The 22,085-nt window shown below is 37.7% G+C and overlaps 1 protein-coding gene across 5 annotated transcripts in view; it reads left to right on the forward strand.

Annotated features, from left to right (window-relative positions):
- RUNX2 (runt related transcription factor 2) overlaps nt 1-22,085 on the forward strand; it is a 212,217-nt gene that overhangs the window by 87,148 nt on the left and 102,984 nt on the right. For all 5 annotated transcript variants that reach the window (XM_023512867.1, XM_012804878.2, XM_012804880.1 and 2 more), the window contains 2 exons: nt 8,668-8,824; nt 14,901-15,005. In XM_023512867.1, coding sequence (XP_023368635.1) covers nt 8,668-8,824; nt 14,901-15,005 — 262 coding nt within the window. The remainder of the gene's footprint in view (nt 1-8,667; nt 8,825-14,900; nt 15,006-22,085) is intronic.

Below are 22,085 nucleotides of genomic sequence, written 5' to 3' on the forward strand. Positions count from 1 at the left end.
TCAGGGACCTCTTGTCTTGGTGGCTCTGACCCGGGAAACCCTCCGGATGCTCTCGCGTAAATCCCTCTCTTTTCCACCTGTGCCCGCGGGCATCCCGACCTCAGTCCTTGTCCCCCTTACCAGTTCATCACCCCTCAAGTCCGGGTCTCCGTTCTAACCCACCCCGTGCACTGTCACCCCCTCCCCCAGAACTCCGAGGTGCCCACTCTGCACCGCGAGCCCCACTTGCTGCACACGCCCCCTTCCCCACGGGCGAGGATCCTCGCCTGCTCTCCCAGGAAGCGCCCACCTCCCCCGGCATCTTGGCGGGTCCCCACGGTCGCTGCCCGGAGTCGGCTCTCTCAGGGATTCTGCATCCTCCCGCCCACCCGCTTCCCTCGCAGACAGACGCCCCACTGTGGGTCCCCCTCCCTGACCTGCTGAGCTCAACCGTCCGGCCTCGGTCCGGCTGGGGGTCGGTGTACGCGGGGTGCCGGCGCAGGGCGTTCGCTCCCCTAGCTGGGCGCCAGGTGCTGGCTTCGCTGGAGGCCGCATTACCCGCAACCAAGAGGATTCCAGATAAACCTAGAGACTCCGGGGGTGTCAGGGCCAGAGTGTTTGCTCTGTTCGCTGACCCGCGCCAGTTCCCGTTACCGAGAGGAAGGCGGGGCCGCCGGCATCTCCGAGCGCCGCGAGGCAGGGAGGCTCCGGGGGTCCCCGGGCGTTGGACCCTCGAGCGCCGGGGGAGGGGGCGGGGGCCCGAGCCGCGTCTCCCAGCAGGGACCAAGCTCCCCGCCTCGCCTGGGAGGGAGAAGGGAAAGCAACCTGTGGAACAACTTCGGGTCCCCAGACTTAAAAACTGAGGTGAAATTTTGCAGATTTGCTTTATTATTATTTTTAAAGGACGTACATCCCAAAGGCCTCTCCTGCTTCTGAAAAGTGGTGGGAGGCTCCTGCGGGTGGCGTGGGCGCGGAGGGAGGGAGCCTCACTGCGCGTTCGGCGGCCTCCTCTGCCCGCCCGCCCGTTAGTTTGAGGGCGGGTGGCAGCAGCTGGAGTCCCAGGCTGCAGGTTGAGGGTATACGTTCTGGAGCCCGAGGGTCTCCGTAACTCGATCTGGATTTCCCCGGGCGGCCCCGCCGGGGGGAGATGCGGTGCTCCTGGGGCTGAGCGCGCAGTGGACAGATGGGGACCTGAGGAACTAGACGTCAGGGACAGAGGAGGTGGTGAGCCCCAAGTGGAGATTAATGCTCTCAGAAAGACCCCTCCGGCCCTTTCTAGCCTCTGAACCTGGGTAGGTGGGTCTGGTCCCCTGGGTTCTGAGATCTGTGGAGAGCAGGGTAAGCAAGGCCTTGAAGGGAAAAGGCAGAATTGTGCCAGTTCCTCCACTGTGGACCCTGGGGCCAAACTCCCACGGGCCGCTAGCAGTTCCCAGATGTTGATCACCCTCTACCCCACGCACCAATTCGGAGTCTATGTGTGGGTGGGGTGGAAAGAAAGAGGAGTACGGGTCAATTAGAGCTGGTTATCGCTCTAGGTCTTGTATCAGAACAGAAATCATGAATTGCTATGGAAAGGGGATGTTGCATTCTGGGGCAAGTTTCATTTTGCAGTTGGCCCAAGACATTTTTTTAACCGTCACATTTCTTCTTTTATTAACCACCCATTTTGTAGGTTAATGTTTTCTTCCTTGAAACATGAAAAGCTCAAAATACATGAGAATTGTAGAAATTTAAATTTCCACACCAGAGATATCGTTTACAATGCTCATCATCCAAGGGCCCAGAATTTTATACTTAGCCTTATATGAGGGTGGAAGTTTGTTCCCAATGCCGTCCTCCCAACTCCAAAAGCCAAAAAACAAAACGCACAAGAAACCTGGGTGAAATAGCCAAAACTAGAAATAAGTAGATATTTTGCCTATACAATGCCACACATCGGAATTTGTGAAAATATAAGGATAAGTGCTTGCGTTTAAAAGCTATTTAGATATTTGAAGTTTTATATACTGTTCTGCTAAACGTATTTGAGGTCTATCTTGAGCTATTATTTTATGTTTATGATGCTGAATTGATTTTGAGCATAAATATTTAGGATGGAAAAGATATTTTTGTCATAAAGAAAAAATACAATTTAGTTTGAGCTAGTCTCAGATAATTTGATTATTATGTAAGTTTTCTTACTACTACCCTTTTACAATTACTTGGAAATAAATCATACTTGTTAATATTACAGAGTATATTTTTATTATTTTAATCAGTACACTAACCATAGATAACACAAGACCATATTAAATTGAGTCTTTGAATTCACATTACTGAATTGAGTTAGCCTAAAACCTGACTCTCAATGTTTTCCCACCCCGTAACTGTGTTCAACAGAATTCAAAAAATGGGTGATAGGTGAGATCAACATCCATTCAATATAGGTTTTGTTTTTCTGCTGAAAAAAAAAAGTATAGATATTTGGAATATCTAGATTTTGACAACAAATTTTTCTTATTTTCATTTGAATGGTATAAAAATAACCTCTCTTTACCTTACTTTTGGAATAAAAGCCTGAGAGCACTGGACTTCTACACTCTTGCATTATAATCAAATACATCTGCAATGAAGAAATAATAAGTCTTCGTTTTAAAAGTGGTGACAGCAGTTTGGCTATCATGTTTAGAGCTATGTACAAAATAAATTATAGTGTTGTTGCGTAGATAGCAGATAGGTAAATGCATTTGAAAGCACATACACACAGAACTTAATTGTTAAGAAGTCTGGTATTCAAATCAATACAATATTTATTGAGGCCATATTTTATGTTTGTGCCATTGAACTCTATACTGCAGAGAGTTAGAAATGAATTCAATAGACCTGTTTTAATATTTTAATTTAAAGTAGTGCTTCAACATGATATTGACAATGTATTGCATTAAGAAGTTATTAGTATTCATCTGATCTCATGTTGAGATTATATAAAAGTTATTTATATTCAACATGTAAAAATGCAAAAATAGCTAGTATATTTTATGTGCAGTTGTTTATTAGCGTTGTATTTTTAACAAAGTTCTGCAGTTTTGAAATGTTCAGTCCTCCCAGGTGTCAAGGAAATGGAAATAAATATTTTTAACATTCTTTCAGGTGTATCTCACTAAACGCTTAAAATAGTTAAGACATATTATTAGAGGATCCCAGGCCCTTTCTGTCCCAGATTATTCTAGTGACAAAGAAGCAATTTGCAAATTCAGCTCATTGGCTGATAATCAAGTAGAAATAGTGGGGAGAACATGTCAATTCTGCATCCAGTAGCACGCTGGTTAGGGGTCTGTCAGCATTTCCTCTGTGAAGCCTGTTGTTTAGAGTTTATAACTCAGTTGCTTTAAATAGCTTCAAGCTGAAACACTATGCAGAAATTTTACGTCCAGATGTATATTTTAAAACTAAAAGTAGTGCAAGTCTATTGCTCTGTTTTAAGTTAGAGAACACTGGACTATATATATTTACCAGTATCATATGTTTTTCTGGCAGTGTTAAAGAAAGAAAACGTATTTTTAGATATAGGATCTGGTACTCATTGCTAATTCTGTATCTTTAATAATACCTTTCGGTATTTGTCAAAAGGAGAGTTTCAAAATGATGGAGCAATTTCTACTTGAAAATAATTTTTTGACATCATTGTCCATTTTTCTTCAAAAACAAGCCTGCAACTAATAAATACTTGACTCTACTGAGTTGTATTTTTCTTATGCATTTAGTAATCAGATTTTGTTTGTATCTTTTTGAATCTAATGTGACCTGAACAAGGGGAAATAGGTTATTAAGACTATTAAATCCTTACTAAGCTTAATACAAGTTGTTAAGAACAATTATGTGAATCAATAGATTTCAAATTGTATAAAGACAAATACATTTTTGTGTTATGCCTTTAAATGAAATAAAACATAAAGTTAAATATTTTAGGATTGAGTAAAATTGGTAAGATTATTAGAAGAAATAATTTTAGACCAAAATATATATTTAAAACATTTTTGGAAACATTTGAAAAAGGTACGGTAGATATCTTTCATTATTTTCCACTTTAGCATTACTAAATGTTAGTATCCTTTCAAAATTCCAGAATAATTGTTATTAGATGATCTGGATCATCTTGATATATGGCATATGAATTAATTGGGTTAGATTGAAATAATTTCCATCAAAATTTTTCTTTAACATATATTTAAAAAATTATAAAGTGATGTACAGGGTGGCCATAAAGATTGCACATGAATTTTATAGCCACCCTGTATTATATTTATTTTTTTCTCTTAAATTCAATTGGTTTTTCAAAAAATGTGGGTTAAATTACAAAAATTGGCAGGGTGTGGTGGCTCACCCCTGTAATTCCAGCATTCTGGGAGGCTGAAGGGGGAAGATCACTTGAGGTCAGGAGTTTAAGACCAGCCTGAGCAAAAGTGAAACACCTGCCTCTACCAAAAGTAGAAAAATTACTAGGGCATGGCGCCTACAGTCTCAGCTGCTTGGGAGGCTGAGGCAGGCAGAGCCCTTGAGCCCAGGAGTTTGAGGTTGCAGTGAGTTATGATGACATCCCTGTACTCTACCCAGGGCAATGGTGTCTCAAAAGAAAAAGAAAATTTAACTCTAATATTTGTTGAAAACTTTTGGTAGTTTCTTTAAATAATACCATAGGAATAACATTTTTGCTTTTTGTTATTACTGTCTCTTTTTACTACAAAGAAAGATTTGACCAGTTCTATCTTGAAAAATTATTATAGTTTATTTATGCTGCAAATACAATGTGCCAAATACTGTTGGGCTGTAGGAGTAATTGATTACATAAAAACAGACTTCTGTCGGTTCATATGTCCTGGGCAATTTTAATTTTCATATAATAATGTCACAGAAACAATTTTAAGGGTCTGAGTTAGTTCTCCATTGCTCCTCTCTCAGAGTGATTCACAGTTTTAGGTATAAGGAGTCTTACACAAAATTTCAGTAGCATTGCTAGAGTTAAATATCCTTTTACCTTATTTTGTACAAGCTGTGTATCGTGTGATTTAAATGCTAGTTGTAGCAAGGTGGGCTAAAAAAAGGAACTTCTTTATTCTGAAATGTCAGTACAGAAAATTACTTTTCCCTTTTCCATGAGGTTTCTTCGTTTTGTAGATTTTATATTTTAAAAACACCTAGAAATGTTATTATTAAGGTTTCATCACAAATTATTCTTTGCAGAGCAATGCTTTTGTATTGGATAGTATAGAAACACATTTTAATTTGTGCTTATCCGCAACTAGTTAAAGAACGATTTTTGACTGCGCTTTACCCCCTAAAATGTTTTTCCATTGCTTGGTTTTGGTACAGATGAAATGTGTAAAAATTTCTTGATTCTTTTGGTTTGCTTTTAGATAAACACAGTTCAGAATCTCCAAGGGAAACTTTTTAGTTTCAGCGATCTGCTTTTTAAAAACACTCAAAATATATAATTACACTTCTGATTGATATAAAGTCAAATACTGTACTTACCCCCTCACTTCTCAACATGCACTGTTTCAAAAAAACACTGGGTGATCTGATTTGGTAGGGAAAATAGGAGAAGAAAAAGTCAATATATTTAGCCATTAAACTACAGTTTCGCCTTCCTAGGAAAGGTTATTACTATGTCACATTAGCATTTTTTTAGGCCTTGTGCTAGGCCTCATAGGACAGCCATACAACTTGTGATTATCTATTTGTTTTCTCAAATGTGTTATGTAAAATACCAATATTTAATATGATCATTATTATGCTGCTTAAGCATAGTAAAATGGATTTATGTATTTCACTCTTAAGAATCTTTTATTTCATATTTTCCCATATTGAATCAATTTTCCTTTTTTTCTAACTAAAAAAAAATCCATTATGTTAAAAATATGCAGTAAAATAATAATGTCCCAGAGCTCTTGAAAACTTTCTATTGGGGCATATTTCTTTAATTTTTTTTTTTTTTTCTGAAATTTAGCCAGACTGGAGTGAAACCCACAAGCAGTCATTCTATATCTCTCAACAACACCAAAGAACATCTCAGGACTTGAAGTGAAGAATTACATACTGGTTTGAATGCTTTAAGGGTGCTTATAAGTAAAGGCTATGTTTAGCAGACAGCATACTTGGAATATAACACTATCTTACCTTCTTTATCTTACAAAAAAGCACATCATTATAATTACACTCTACTTATACAGTATCTTCTGCATTTTTCAGACTTAAAAATATTTCTAATTTATATGGGAAAACTGTGGTTTCTGGAAATGAAGTTATTTGTGTGAGGTCATAGCAGATATGTAGCAGAAGTGGGGGAAAAGTGGAGCTTCTTGGTTTTTAGCGTATTCATTATTTTCTGAACAGTATAGCTTTTCTCATGCCTTTGTTAATATGTTTACTGATTCCATATTTTCTTTGACATAGCTACACAGCAGGTGTTAAAACCCGGTATGCTGAGTGTACAAAATGTCAAACATTCAGCTGAATATTGCCAAATGTAGTAAATTATTTCAGTACTTTCAAAAGTTCACATTCTTGGCATTGTGAATTTGAAAAATTGAAAAGCACATTCCTCCATCGGGAGTATAGCATTACCTGTAATCAGTAGCCACTCGAGGGTACTAGATTAAGTATGCAGGGAGGAAGTATCATTCTCAAGGGATTTACTCTAGATCTAGTAGACTTCTTAGACTGAGAATAGCTATATACTGCAGGTAATGAGAAGTCTGCATGATTCCCTCTCTCCTCTATGATGGCAAAAGTGGTCAGAAAACTAATTTGGAGCAAGGGCACATCACTGATAGCACCAGATGCTGACTTCTTCCTTTAACTGGTTCTCTCTCTTAGAATTTTAGCTGGTAGCTCCACAGACTTTTGGCCATGGGAAGTGGGGCTCTTTAGGGAGCTATTTTATTTATTTCAAAAATATTTATTAAGTACTTACTACGTGCTGGGCACTGTGTTGGGAGCTGGGCATGTAGTAGCGAACAAGACAGATGGAATGAAGACTCCCTTCTGGCATAATTTCTAAACTAATATAATCTAGACTCCTAGGAGTGAGTCTTTTATCTTTGGGCTAGTATGTAAAAAGTAGTAGCGGGTCATTCATATATGTACATTGAAATGTGAATCACTTGAGTATAATGGGATGCTGTGGAAAGTGGTTTAAATAAGAAAAGTTTAGTAATTTTGAGTTGAATAACAAATCACTAAATAGAAGGAACGGAACTGAGAAACAGCCTAAGAGAAAAGTAAGGGTGATAGAAATATTGAGAAGTTTTTCATTTGTTTGGTTGTTTTCTTGGCTGAAGGAGAAGATGTAGTGGAGGGTTCATTGATCAGGGAAATTCAGCCTTAAACTATAGGTATAGTTTATGTTCTATCATACTGTAAGAAATCTACTTTAATGAGAATACATATCAAGTGCATTTGAAACATGGAATTAAATGCTTAGATTTGTCTTATGGAAATCTGGACAAAGGAGGGAATAGCACAAGAAGCAGAAAAAGATAAATTGCCAGACAGGCAAGTAGACAGGGGTAATTGCCAGAGAGTAGGGGGCTCCTTTGGCCAGGGCCATTGCTTGCTTATCACACGGGTGTCTGGAAGTAGAATAAGGAAGAGATGGAAATAATCTGAACATAGGCTCCTGGAAGTTAGTTAAGAGAAAGTATTGTTACTAAGGGACGGGATCTTGGTAGTGAATTAAGAATAGTATATTTAGTGTATGACAGTGAAGCATCTACAGAAGCATTCCCTTACCAGGTTTGGTGTTAATTAGAGGCACACATTTATTTACAAGTTAGCTGACCTGAGTTAAAGTCTGGTATCTAGTCTTGGAGCAGAGAATTTGTTTGCTAGACTCAAAGACTGATTATTCTGGATTTTTACTTGATTGAATTGAGATTAACTGTTGAAGATTGAGGAGGCAAATGTGTCATTTAATGGTGGCAGCTAGGACAAGACAAAAGTGTGGCTAAAGGTATATATTTTTTGTCTTTTCATTTGTCACTGATCATTTTCAGCCTAGTATATATCTTTATCCTATACTTCATAAGTTTCTTGATGCCTCTGGGTAACCCTTGGGTCCCAGTGCAGAGTGGGCATTTAGTAAATATAGCATCATCAAAAACTGAATTTCTAGCCTGAAGGAAGGAGATTAAATCTAGACTACACTATGTCTAGGGCTATATGTAGTTAGGAACTCCAGGGTTTCAACTAAAAGTTTTCCTTCATAGAGCTGACCAGACTTACTAGTTTTTGGCCTGCCATCTGGATGAGATCACATCTCAGAGCTCTACCTGAGAGGAGGGTTGCAGATAGGTGATGTTTTAACCTGTAGGATACAACGTGCAGATGGGGTATCAGTCTTCCTTCTGTGGCATAATTCCTATGGACAACCTAACGTGAGGATTTAATTAAAAAAGTACATATATTCTGTACAGAATCCAACAACAGATGAAGGAAATTTCTGCATGCCTTTGAAATGGGGTGGACCCTGAAACATTGGTCTGTTTGAAGTAGCATCATAACCTATATACAGATACTTCATTCCTGTCTGCCGTTACTGGACTACAGCACTAAGTCCTCATAAGACATATCATTTACAATGAGAATATACTCAGTGTTTAAACTTTTCTGATGTGCCATTATTGCTGCTGTGTTTCCTGTTTTATGTAGGTGGTAGCCCTTGGAGAGGTACCAGATGGGACTGTGGTTACTGTCATGGCTGGTAATGATGAAAATTATTCTGCTGAGCTCCGGAATGCCTCTGCTGTCATGAAAAACCAAGTAGCAAGGTTCAACGATTTGAGATTTGTGGGCCGGAGTGGACGAGGTAGGTCTGTGACTTTTAATACTGATAATGGAATAAACACATTCGGATTTCTGATGAAATGTAGACCAGTCTGTGTACAAATCAGCACCTTCTTTTTCTGAATAGAATTACTGAAGATTTGATTTAAATACATCCAGATGAATTTGAGTGTTTTTCTGAGCACTCAGACCTTTTTCATTTGTTTTATGATATTGAAAATTCAAACAATGTTTTCAGAAGAACTCGCTCCTGATCTCACTGGTTGTGAGCATGTAAAGTAAAGGAAAGAACAGTTGCAGGATTAGCTTCTGAATTATGAGGAGTCAAATAACTGAGTAAATTGAGTGGTAAAGGGGAAGGAAAAATGAAGGCATTGGATCAATTTCCTGATAATATCAATTTGGCTGTAAGTTGTAGCAAGGACAATTAGCATAGTGCTCTCTTCACTTACCACATATATTACCTCTATATGATTAAATTTACTCTCATAATAAGAATCTACTAAAAATCATGTTTTTTAAAGAAAGCTTTTCATTTGAATAAGTAATGTATTACTTAATGTTGGAATGACGAGGTAGTGTTTCCTGGACAGATGAATGATCAGGACTCCGATCCTGATCCACATTGTGTATGGATTTTCACCATCTGAGTCCATGTTCAAATATTAGAAATCCTTAAACAGATCATAAATAGAAAATGAGACTATGTAGGGTTTTGTAGCTGTTTGATAAATGGGTTAATGTTTTTAGTAAAAATCTCTAAGGAGACCAATGGTTTGGATTTTATTAAGTTACTTTACAGAGAGACTTATACTAGTCATTCACTTATTAGAAGTATTATACTTATCTATTTTATTTTATTTATTTATTTATTTGCAGTTTTTGGCCGAGGCCAGGTTTGAACCCACCACCTCTGGTATATGGGGCTGGCACCCTACTCCTCTGAGCCACAGGTGCCGCCCTGATTATCTATTTATTTATTAAATCTAATATTTTTCTTTTAAGTATTTTGATAAGAAGAGTATTAAATAGACCACTTTAGGACTGAGGTGAAATATATCATAAAGCCCTATGGAGTCATTGCAACCCAATTTTGAATTAGGAAATGAGAAGCACCAATTTTAAACCATGTCTAATAATTGCGCTTTAGTTTGGATCAGATGTCAAATTATTAGCATTGTAAAAACTTGATAAGGGAAATTCAAGCAAGGCTGTTTCCGATGAGTAGTTTTAGTTTACTTTCTAGGAACAGAGCCAAGAAGTTGTACTTTTTAACTTAAAAAAAAAAAATGATTCATGCTAATGAGATACTGTCACTGAAAGGTTGTTTGAAATAAAGTGAGGCTCAGAGCCTCTGGTAGAATCAAAACTGAAGGGGTTATCTCTGCATCAGGTTAAGTTTACTTTCATTAAAAGACACATCCTATGTCATTCTTGACTGATTAGGTTTGGAGTGTGTGTGTTTGTGTATATTCATTCTTTTGTTTTCTCAGTTATTCATACAGGTCCACTGTACAATTAAAGAGTTTCTCCTTCTTTTTTTCTAGTAAGAATTGAGAAAAAATGTGAGCACGATGATTTACCTGTATGCTCTGATTTGCATCTTTCCTCTTATCTAATATTACTTTCTTTTTAACTAGAGTAATGAATTTTAGTATTTAAAAGATTGGGTGCTATACTTAATTTAACTTTACAGATTCAAGCTAGTGTTTTCAATTTATCTTGCTTTTTGTGTTATATAGATGCTGCAAAACTTTTTCTGATCAATTTGAGTAGAAACTATGGCAAAGTGATAGTGTACTTTGTAAACCCTCAACATATTTATTTAAGAAACTTCAAAGAGAAACAAAGGGTGTGCACTGTTTTACTATATTGGCTTTCTGAGTTTTGGCTGGTTTCCCAAATAGCAATTTTTATATTAAAAAAAAAAGACAGACTTAACTGCTTGCAGACTTTTCACGCATGGAAGATGAAGAAAGCTTCTTTTGATGAAGTGTAATTATGTCCAAACAGAGCTGACCCCCTCCCCCTATATTTCTTATGATCTTAACTGAAGAAAGTAGGATTTTTTCCTTTGAAGCAGCCGGGACTTGGTGGAGGATCTGAAATGCTACAGTCTGCTGCCAGAGGCAGGATAGAGAAATTGGTCCAGACTTGTCTTCAAGACTTAGATGGGGGTTAGGGGGAATGGATGGAGAGAGAAAGAAAAATTGATTTATCACTAATAATAGATTTTTATACCACTATATTAACATTGTATGAAGGGAAACAGTAATATCAAGCTGAAGTGAAGAAGAAAAAAGGACAGAGAACACAGAGGAGAGATAACACTGAAAAAAAAGGGTCATTTTTTTCAGTGACAGGAAATCCTTTAACCTGCCTTTGTACCTGACCTGCTTTATAACAGACTCTTACCAGTTTCCTCTTTGATTTTCACACGTCTTCATTTCTCTTGAGTTACCAAGTCTGGATCAACATGCTGCTACTATTGTATTTTCTTTCCCAACTTTTAAAATTTTCTATTTTCAGTAGAGTTAAGAAATTAAAAAACACCAAATTCCTGAAATATTACACTTTTTTTCCTTTCCACTGGTAGCAATGTAGACTCTCAGAAATTGAAAACAATCTTAGATTTATAGAGGAGTCGTGTCACTATTTATTTTGACTTTGTGGGTCATCTTATGACTACACCTTTGGAAGTGCTTTGGCATAAATGTAAAGCATCAATGAAACTTGCGTTTAGTTAGACGCGGCTTATGGCTTTTAGTTGTCTTTTCTTTTTTCTCCTTTGTATTTTAAAGAGAAGTGCTTAAAATGACTTTGGTCCTTACATTTGTTTTGGTGTGTTTCCTCTCTTTGGACATCAAGCATGCAGCTTTTAGTGTGCAAGCATCTTATAGCATTACCCCTTCTGACTATCCCTAAAAGCCCCTCAGGCTAGATTGAGATTGTCTTCTAAGACAGTTCCCTATGTTTATCTTAGAAAATATAAGACTTGACATATTGCAGCATTAGTTGGAAGCTATGGATGACAAAATTAGTTATCTAATGATTGTTAGCTCCCTGAGTAAGAGCTTGCATTTTAAAGTTAGCAGCTTGCATTTTTATCATTTAGGGAAAGTCTTTGAAAAATGGGATTTAGGATTTTTTTTTTAATTCAAGGAAATCATGAATGCCCACATAAACATTTGACTTAGGAAATGTGTTATTATAATAAGATAAAGAACCAATTACCAAGTTGGGTAGTAATTTCTGAAAGTTTCTTCAATATTACATGCATATTTCTTCTGACAGGGCAATAAGAAGTGGAAGGAATATCCTTGATTTTTGTTTTAGTTGTTAAAAGTACACCTTGATCCTTAAGATTTGATTTTGAATGATCATAGTTAGTTCCCCCAAACCTACCTCTTTTTAAAAGCAGTTTATAGAATTCTGACTCTGCTCTGAACATGTAGATGCTTTGTGCTTGAAAGCTGAATTTTATATTTGGTCTGTTCCTACATAAAGTGTTTCCCTGAATTTGAGAGAAGCATAGATGACTTTTAACATCCTAAATAAGTTGTAAAGGTTTAAAACAGAAATATTCCCCAAACCAGTTTAGATAAATCCATGGATAGTATCTCCAGCAGGTTATTTAAAGACATTAACAATAACTGAGATCTCTAGATATTCTTGATTTATGAAGATTAGTGCCATGGAAGACAACTGCCTTCCAAACACTGCCCCTGGAACCATTGTTAGAAATATAATCCTGAGTCTATGGACCACTGATCTTATCCAGAATGACATTTCAAAATGTTTTAATGTAAATTAACTTTAAATCTAGAGATTCAGCTGTTTTATTTCTTAGACCTTTCCACTATTTTGAGGTGCTACTGTGGATGCAGTGGCGTTCAAGTTCCTAATTCAAGTTCCTAATTTCTGTAGACTTTCAATTTTCTGTAACTAGTTTGGACTCCTGGCTAGTTCATTCTGGTTAGTCTTTAATATTTGTAATAAAGCCTTTCTTAACCAATTAAGTTACTTAAATCCATGTAATATTCAATATATAATGGAAGAAATATGATGTATCAGTGACACTTTAAAAATAGATTTTTCAGTCATCCTCAGTAAGTTATTGCATTAGTCCATTTATATTTACTGTTTGTTCAGCACACAAAGCTTACTGGGTTACATCTACAAATAAATTACCTATTCATTTAAAAAAATGATTTCTAGGCCTGAAACCAGTCTAAGCCAGAGCGAGACTTGTCTCTAAAAAAAAGACCTGAGCCAGGCACTCTGGTGGGCACCTGTAGTCCCAGCTATTTGGAAGGCTGAGGCAAGAGAATCACATGAGCCCAAGAGTTTGAGGTTGTGAGCTATGACACCATGACACTCTACCGAAGGTGACAAAGTGAGACTGTCTCAAAAAAAAAAAATGTTTTCTGGTAAAGTGGAAGGATTTTTAAAAAGCATTCTTTTTAGTGTCTGAAAGACCTGAGTTCAGATCCTAATTGAATCTGGGTAAATTACTAAGCCTTGCTGGGCTTCACTCAGCATCTTCATTTGTGAAAAGGGGGTAAGTCTAAGTGGAGAGGATTCAAACAATAAACTTAAAAATCTTGGTCTTAGTCAAAGTGTAGATAATGTATATGAAGTGGCTGGCACTTAATAGGTTTGTAATCACCATTATTCATCTTTCCCTGTTCAATCCTCCCAACCCCCAATTTCTAATTCCTGTCTTTTCTTTCCTTTTATTTCTCCTTGGCCCTGGAAAAGTATAGCCAAGGAGACTTAAAACTGTATATACTCAGTAACAAATGATGTGTGTCTTAAATAGATTTTAGGAACTTACATGGTCTGGGTTGAAAAGAAAACCCATTCACTAGACTTGACAGCCAAAGACCTGTTCTACATTAAGCCTTATATATAACCTGTTCCGTATTAAGCTTTGAAAAGATTGCATTAAACTTTGCATTGCTACATATTGTCAAAGATTTGTGTTTTGACTTAATACCCTCAGCTTTCAGTAAAGGGATAAAGAGTCTCTGACCAAAAACAAAGCAAAACAAAATGAGTTTTTTAAAGGTCTGCTGCAGGAGCAGACTAAATGAGGACTCTGGCCCGAGGTTGCTGAATGTTTTATTGAGTCACTGTTTCACGCCCACCTTTTCCTGTCTTGTAACAGTTTGCAATTTTGACTATCTGACATGACTAACCGCTGCAAATCTAACTGATTACAACTGTCAGTGAGTCTGTGTAACAGAGAAGGGTCTCTTCTTGGAGAAAGCAGACATCCAAATCTGCTACATAACTTTTCCCTGTCTTTCTCTCTCCTCTTACTCAATGCTTTTAGCTTTTTGACTTGCTACATCAGATGTAATACTTCAATGAAGCACACACCTCTGCTAACAGTAAAAATTCATGTTTATTGAGGGATGCCGTGTTCACTGGGCAAAATATAAGTGACTATCAGGGAGTTATGTGTATCAAGGGAGAGGTGAGACAGGGAGGAGAAAAACTTTGTTCCAGTGATGATGAAATCATCATACCACAGGCACATTAAGGCCAAGACAGGAGACACTGGCTCCTCTTAAAATGATTTCTATAAGAACTTTCCTCTTTCATCTTCTTATTGTAGTGCAGTTAAGCAAATGAAATGCTAGAGCCATATGAAGTAAATAACATAATCAACAATGATTTACTATTGTTCTCTCATGGGGTCATGACTTAATCCTAAATAAAGACTTCTAAAATTGTCTGTACTTGGATGTGTTCCTGATGTTGGAGAAAACTCAAAGAAAAAGAACCTTCTTCAAGTGGACCAGGGTTTTTGTTTTTATTACTACTGTTGCTACCGGGGAGCTTTTTTGGAACTGGAGTCTTCCTGTATAGTACTGCTGTGGAGATGATGATCTTAACACTCAGTGATTTTAGAAACATCCTAAAGTGACCATCAGATGGTTTCCAGTTTAGAATAAGGAGTTCTGACTCTTATCTTTATTTCATTACTTCTTCAGAGATGCTTAAATGCAGTTTGAACATCTATACTGCAGTATGATCATCAATACTATCTTTTTATATTCATTATGTATTTTTCCCTTTTAAATCTGCAGGCAAGAGTTTCACCTTGACCATAACTGTCTTCACAAATCCTCCTCAAGTAGCCACTTATCACAGAGCAATTAAAGTTACAGTGGATGGACCTCGGGAACCCAGAAGTAAGTACTTGTCTTTCTATTGAAAATGCTAATAAAATTTCCAGAGACCCTATGAGGAGTTTATTCTAAATGAATTACAGTTACTTCAAGCCCTCAAATCTGCAAAATTTTCTATCTACATAGAGTTTTAGTGAGGGACAATTACTAGAACTGCACAGTTAGTGGAAAATAAAATTAGGGTTTTAACCTTTGCCACAAAATTGCTAAGGCCTCCATAACTTTAGGAAATGATTGAATAATTATTCGGTCACTGTTTTAACTATTTGTAAGAAATTCTGCTTATCCACTGTACAAAGTAGACAGAGAATAGACTCATGAGAGCTGAGTAAGAAAACAATAAACTTAAAAATCTTGAGCTTAGTCAAAAAGCACTTGTGTGTGTTTCCCATGGCTTAAAAATGTGTTTTAGCTTTTTAACTCGCCCACTCAATTCCCTTTATAAAGAGCACACTGCTTAATTACAAAGAATTTATTTGCAAATGATAACTTGCTTGATTGTTACAACACTGTTGTTTGGTCATGCTCTTGTAATTGTTATAGGTAGTTTCTTTTAACAAGTAGAATAGAGTCAAACTGGGTTTAAATCTTCCTTGGTTTATTTGTCTCTCTAGATGCACAGAGGGTTTATCGAGCAGTCAGTTTAAGGTAGTGCACATAATCTTTTTGTATTTTTCTCCTAAATCTAAGTTGAAACAGGTTTGTTTTCCCCTCAAAAAAAAAAAAAAAAAACTGATTTGAACAAACTGGGCAGAGCAGTATTTAAATATATTCAGAGATTAAAGATTATTTGATATATAAACTATTAACAATTCTGTGCCAAAAGAAACATGACATAGAACTTCTAGCCTGAGTAGATACACTGGACTCCTAGCTAATGGCATTTAAGGAGTTCGATTTCATTTGTGGTGGAGGTCTAGCTGGCAAAGTATTTGTTCTGAACAGTACACCTGCCTGGACCATGAGAGTGGCATATATTTTCTTCTCCTAAAATGAGAGCAAAGGGCTAGTAAGTTTTCACTTCTACTCAAATAGAATATCTTTTAGCTTCTGTTCTTTTGCCACTCTTTTCACAAAGGCTAATGGCTTGCTCAAACTAGGGAAGCTTTCTCCCTCAAAAGCAAGTCTTTGAGGGTTTTGTTTTTTCTCCTTTCTTGTGTATGGCATTCTTCTGGGTTCATAATACTGGATCAGTATTGGCCCTGTCTGTTCAGCTTGGAAATTTTCTTTTAGGTGGTTGCTGTACATCTGTGTGTAAACTCCAAACCTTCAGTCCTAAGGGCTAGTTGTTACCCAGTGCAGGTGGATAGAACAGAGCATGGCTATTTTGCCTGGTTTGGGGCTTTGTCTGACTTTTCTGAAGAGACATCCATCTGGATGATGCCTTGTGATAGAAGACATCTTCTAACCTTTTCTCAAACTAGCCTCTGAGTTCCTGCAAAGGCAGGGGCATTCATTTTAGTAAAGCACAGGGCAAGACAGTAGTCTTTTAACATTTAGCATCTTTGAAAGATGTTTCCTGCTGATCTCAGCTACTTTTCTTGGTTCTTGGAAAAACCATTATTTGTGCGTGTGTGTGTGTGCGCACACACACACAAAAGTTGATGCTCAAAAATCGCTGGTTGGGAGAGGAAACAGGGGTGGGTAGGTGCTGGCCTCTTATGAAAGATACAACAAAAGTGAAGAGGCAGGGTAGCTTTGAGAAAGTCACTTGTTTCGTGTGGCTAGGAGCACCTCATTTCTCAGTTTTTTGGCAGAATTCATTAGTTGATAGACTCACTGCCCTGTAAAGACAGGAAAGTTCTCTGAAAGCAGGGAGGGTTAAGAGTAGGGGTAGATGGTATATGTGTGACCTGAGCTTAGGCTTTGGATGGTGCTGAGGGTGGGTTGGGGAATCCAGATACAGATCTACATTGGCAGAACCACTTGCCCTACATAAATCTGAGTAACATTTCTTTTGAACCAAAAGCATCTGTGAAAATATGATGTTTTACATCATGAGGTGACTTGCCAAAGTCAGTGTCTGGATGTAAGGATGGTTCTGGTATGAGTGATAGCTTAATTCTGCAACCTAGACTCTGTGCTGGATTATTTCCTTCAGCCTGAGCCTTGAATGTTTGTAGTAGAGCACTCTTCTCAATATCATTCTTTAACTTTGACACTCCCATGTGTGAAAAATGCACAAGATTGTCAAAGTTTTTCAACAGGGACTATAATGGGATTTTGATCAATTGGTGTATGTAGCGTTAAATGAGGGATCTTCTAAACATGGAGTGGCAGACTTTTTCTGTAAAGTACAAGATAGTAAATACTTTTGGCTCTTTGTTCCACATGGTAGTCTCTTTCACCAGCATCCAACTTTGCCAGTGTAGTATGAAAGTAGCATAAGCAAATATGTAAGTGAACGGTCGTGGCTGCCCAGCTTGAGTATCCCCTATCTGAAATGCTTGAATCTAGAAGTGCTTTACATTTTAGATTTTTTTCAGATTTTGGAATATTTGCATCTGTATAATGAGAAATCTTGGGGATTAGACCCCAGTCTAAACACAAAATTCATTTATGCTTCATATATACCTTATACACATAGCCCGAAGGTAATTTTATACAATATCTCTAATAATTTTGCGTTATGAAACAAAGTTTGTGTTAAGTATTTAATGTGTGGAATTTTACACTTGCGGCATTATGTTAGCAGTAAAAAAATTTCAGATTCTGGACCATTTTGGATTTTGGATTTTTAAATCAGGGGTACTCAACCTATGTTCCACTAAAACTTTCCTTATAAAAACAGGTGGTGAGCCAAACAGTTTTGGCCCACAGATTGTAGTTTGCTTGCTTTGGATTACAAATGGATTATTTTATCTTGTCTTACCTTTAATAGAGAAGGGCTGTAGTAAAAGGCTTTGCAGTTGTTTGTTTTAACCTCCTTTCCCCCTAAATTGTAATTCCTTAAGTATTCCTACTTGTTTATTACTTTAGTAATTTGAAGGAGTTGAGGATTTTATACTATCCTATCAGTTCCTGATAATAAAATTTTGCACCTTCCTCTAAAAATGTGGAAAAAGCTTAAGGTGACCAGATTTTAACATTGGTAAAGTGGGACACCATTGACCTGGGGGGAGGTTCTTAATTAAAAACTTGGTCTATGTGAACCAACAAAAATTTTCATAGAACACAAAAATAGTATTGTAATGTATATATTTTTAAATTTCAACATAAGTACAATTTACAAATATAATACATTAAAAAAAATTATGTATAGGGTGGCTCCTGTGGCTCAAAGGAGTAGGGCACCGGTCCACCTGGGCGACCTTGCCCAGGAGGGGGGAAGGGAGTTTACATTAGCCTTTTCGTTTCCAAATGAAGTTACACTAACCTCTTTAATCCCAAATGGAGTTACATTAACCTTTTCAGCAGCGGAAAACCGTATATTCCCTTCCTGTTGTCCCGCTGTTCCCTAGCTTGTCTTGCATTCTTTCCAAAAGTCGGGACTTTTTTAAAAATGCTGCAGGATGTGGGACAAATTGTTCAAAATCAGACCGTCCCACCAAAAGCGGGACGTCTGGTCACCTTAAAAAAGCTGCTTCAGGTAGCTCAACTGTTTGAACAAGGACAAACAAGTTTTGGGTTAACTGATTGTGTCTCTGTGTTGAACTGCTTGGATTGAAATCCCAACTCTACCATTTATTAGCTGTTGGGAGGTAGGCAAGTTACTTAACTTTTCTTTGCCTTGGTTTTATCTTTTAAAGTGAGAATGATAATAAACAGTATCCTCCCCATCAGGAAGGACATTAAATGAGGTAATGTATGTAAACTAGACGGCACAGTGACTGTCAGGTAGTAGGTACTCATTAAGTGTTAGCTATTATTACACCAATTTTCTTTAGTGTCAGAAGTTTGCTGTAGAATTTTCTTATAGTTTGCTTCCAGGAAACAGATACCATCTAGATTCTGTTCTCCTGTGTATTACTTTTTAATCCCTGCAGATAGTTTTACTAATTTTTGCTCATTAGTAAATGGCACTAATAAGTATTATAAATAAGTATTATAAATCATGTTGCCCAGGGAAAGTTTTGTGCAGTTGATGGTCAATACAATTTGTTTGCAGCAAAATCCAAGACAGGATGCTATGGCACTAATGTCCCACTCTGAGGCCCTGCTTATTAACACATCTGCCAAGATTTTCTTTACACTCAAAAATCTGAAAAGTTTCGTCCTTCTATGCTATGTTTTCAGTCTCTGGCAGCTGAACAACTGCTGTCACATCACAAACAACTTCTTTTCTTAATATACACATCTGGCGTTGGCAGTTGGACTAACTTCATAAGAGCACATGATCATCACTCATTACAAGATTAAAAAGTACCCCATGGCATCATTGATGTTTTTTAACTTTGATCTTTTGCAGTTGTGATTCATCTCAGTTATAAAACCTCCCTTTAAAGGAACATAGCCGATGACTTATTAGAACCTTCATCTTAAGTAGCGTAAACATGAAAATGCTACACATCTTTACAAAATGCCACTTATTTTCTTTGCTAGGTTATCATTTTAAGATGTGACATCATACTTAAGATCCCAAATTTGTAAGTCTTGTGTTTGGGTAAGGTGTCTTGACCTTATGTTGGCAAGTCAGCTCTAAAGAACAGCTGCTGGCAAGAGAAGTCAGCGTAGCAGCAGCAGCAGCAGCAGTAATGCATTTGGATACCTAACTCTTTCATACATCAGTCTCTATTAGGATCCTTTGTTCCATTTGTGCACTTGGTTCCAACTCTAGTATGATTTAATGGATATCTATAGGAAGATGAAAACTTGGTTTAGCAATGTCATATTCTGTAGAAGTGGTTCTGAGCTAGAGGACTGATGGAAAAAGGTATTATTGGCTGTGCAGAGGATGGAAAAATCCTTTTATGTAGTCAGAATGCTTTTAATTCTCTTGCTGCATTTTAGTTATCTATTCTTAATTAACAAATTACCCCCTAAACATAAAGGTTTAAAATAACAATCAATTTATTATTTCTCACAATTCAGTGGGTTGGCTAGGGTTCATTTAGATGGTTTTTCTGTTGGTCTGCTTGGGGTCTGTCATGTGGCTGCAGTCATATGCTAGAACTTCTAATGTGGCTTCATTCATATCTCTGGTACCTTGGTAGAATGGCTGGAAAGTTGGGCTCTGCTGGAATGATGGGACTGCTGAGCCCATTGCCCTCTCCATGTGGGCTTTCCATGTGGTCTCTCCTGCTGAATCTGACTTCTTACATGGTAGCTCAGGGCTCTCTAAGGTGCAAAACTGGGTGCTATTAGGGCTTCTAAAGGCTTAGTCTCAGAACTGGCATAGAGTTGATTCCTCTATATACTGTTGATTAAAGCAGGACCCAGGTGCAGCCTGGATTTAAGACGTAGAAACCATGTAATGGTGTGAATGATGGGGAAGTGGTTCATTGGATCACCAATATCATCAACTTCCACAAGTGTTTAGCTGGTAAATGTCACTGTCGCCATAGGAGAAATAATTTTTTTAAGGTGCCATCTTCTGGAAGGTCTCTTGACTCTTTTAATTTGAGGAATATTAAAGATACACACAAAGTGACTTTAAGTTTACTACTTCAATAGTAGCTCCATTCTGAATTGAACAGATTTGATAAATATCAGATGAATTAAGGGTGGGTATCCTTGTGATGCTTGGTATTAGCAGATAAATATCAAGCTAATCCAGATCAATACTTGTATGAGAGAAAAATACCAGGTGTTTGAATAAAAATGAGTATGAGCCTTGCCTGGCAACATGGCAAATATTTAGTAGAAATACCCTATGACTCTTTAAATGGACAAGCTTGGAGGTTTATATTTTATATCATTAAGCTTTGAAATTCTTGCTTGCTGGCGCACCTGCAAACCTGATACTTGACACATGTGAGCAGTTTTCTAAGAGTTTTTGTGTGTTGGGCCTTAGGCAAGTAAACCATAGTTACTCTCAAGAAGAGACCAAAGCTGTCAACTGTTTAATTCCTGCCTGGGTGCTACTGTTTGCTGCTGGCCAGTGAGCCAACCACCTGTCCTGACCTGGTGGGAGAAAGAAAAGCCTCCCCCCGCCCCCCAGCCATCCAATGATCTAGCTCCTTTCCTGCACGCTTAGAGTACACAGCTGCAACATTTCTCTGCTTGACTTTGTTTGTGACTTCACTAAGGGGCTGGAGCTTCGGCGAGTGAGAGGTTATCTGGAAATAGAGGGTACTGTTTGTATTTCTAGGCCTGCTTTGCTTGACTTGTTAAGCTTAGGTCTTGCAACCAGAATGTTTTATTTTCCTATTTATTCACTCTCACCTGTGCCCAATTTATCAACCAATCTATAATTCTTCAGAGATGTTTCATTTCTCCATGTTCTTGAGACACATCCAATTGTAGAAGTTTCGCCTTAACAAACTTGATTTAACAGACTTAAAATGAATGGTCTGGGCAAGGCATCATCTCATTTTTTGCTGCTGCTGTTCAACCTACTTCTGATACTGTTTCCAGTCTAGTGAAAGGTAGAGAGAATGGAGGGCTTGGCATTTTTTTCTTTCTCATTCCAGGTGATATCAGTGGCAGCTTGCTTTTATCCTCTATTACTTTTCATCCTTGCTGAGTGAAGGTATAGCCTTTTCTCTTTCTTTTCTTTTCTTTTCTTTTCTTTTCTTTTCTTTTCTTTTCTTTTCTTTTCTCTCTCTTTCTCTCTCTTTCTCTCTCTCTTTCTTTTCTTTTCTCTTTCTTTCTTTCTTTCTGATAGTCTTGCTTTGTCACCCTGGCAAGAGTACAGTGGTTTCACCAGAGCTCAGTGCAACCTCAAACTCCTGGGCTTAAGCGATCCTCCTGCCTCTGTCTCCCAAGTAACTGGGATTACAAGTGTGTCCACAATGTCCAGCTAATGTTTCTATTTTTAGTAGAGAAAAAAAGATTAGAACTTTTCAAAGTAATAGTTGTCTAACCAGCATTTTTTATAGATAGATGCTTTTGCTCAGGCTGGTGTCAAACTCCTGGCTTTAAGCAGTCTTCCTGCTTCGGCCTTTCAGAGTGCTAGGATTGCAGGCATGAGCCACTGCACTG

Source organism: Otolemur garnettii, unplaced genomic scaffold, assembly GCF_000181295.1.
Source record: "Otolemur garnettii isolate 467f Iridium unplaced genomic scaffold, OtoGar3 scaffold00031, whole genome shotgun sequence".
NCBI lineage: Eukaryota > Metazoa > Chordata > Mammalia > Primates > Galagidae > Otolemur > Otolemur garnettii.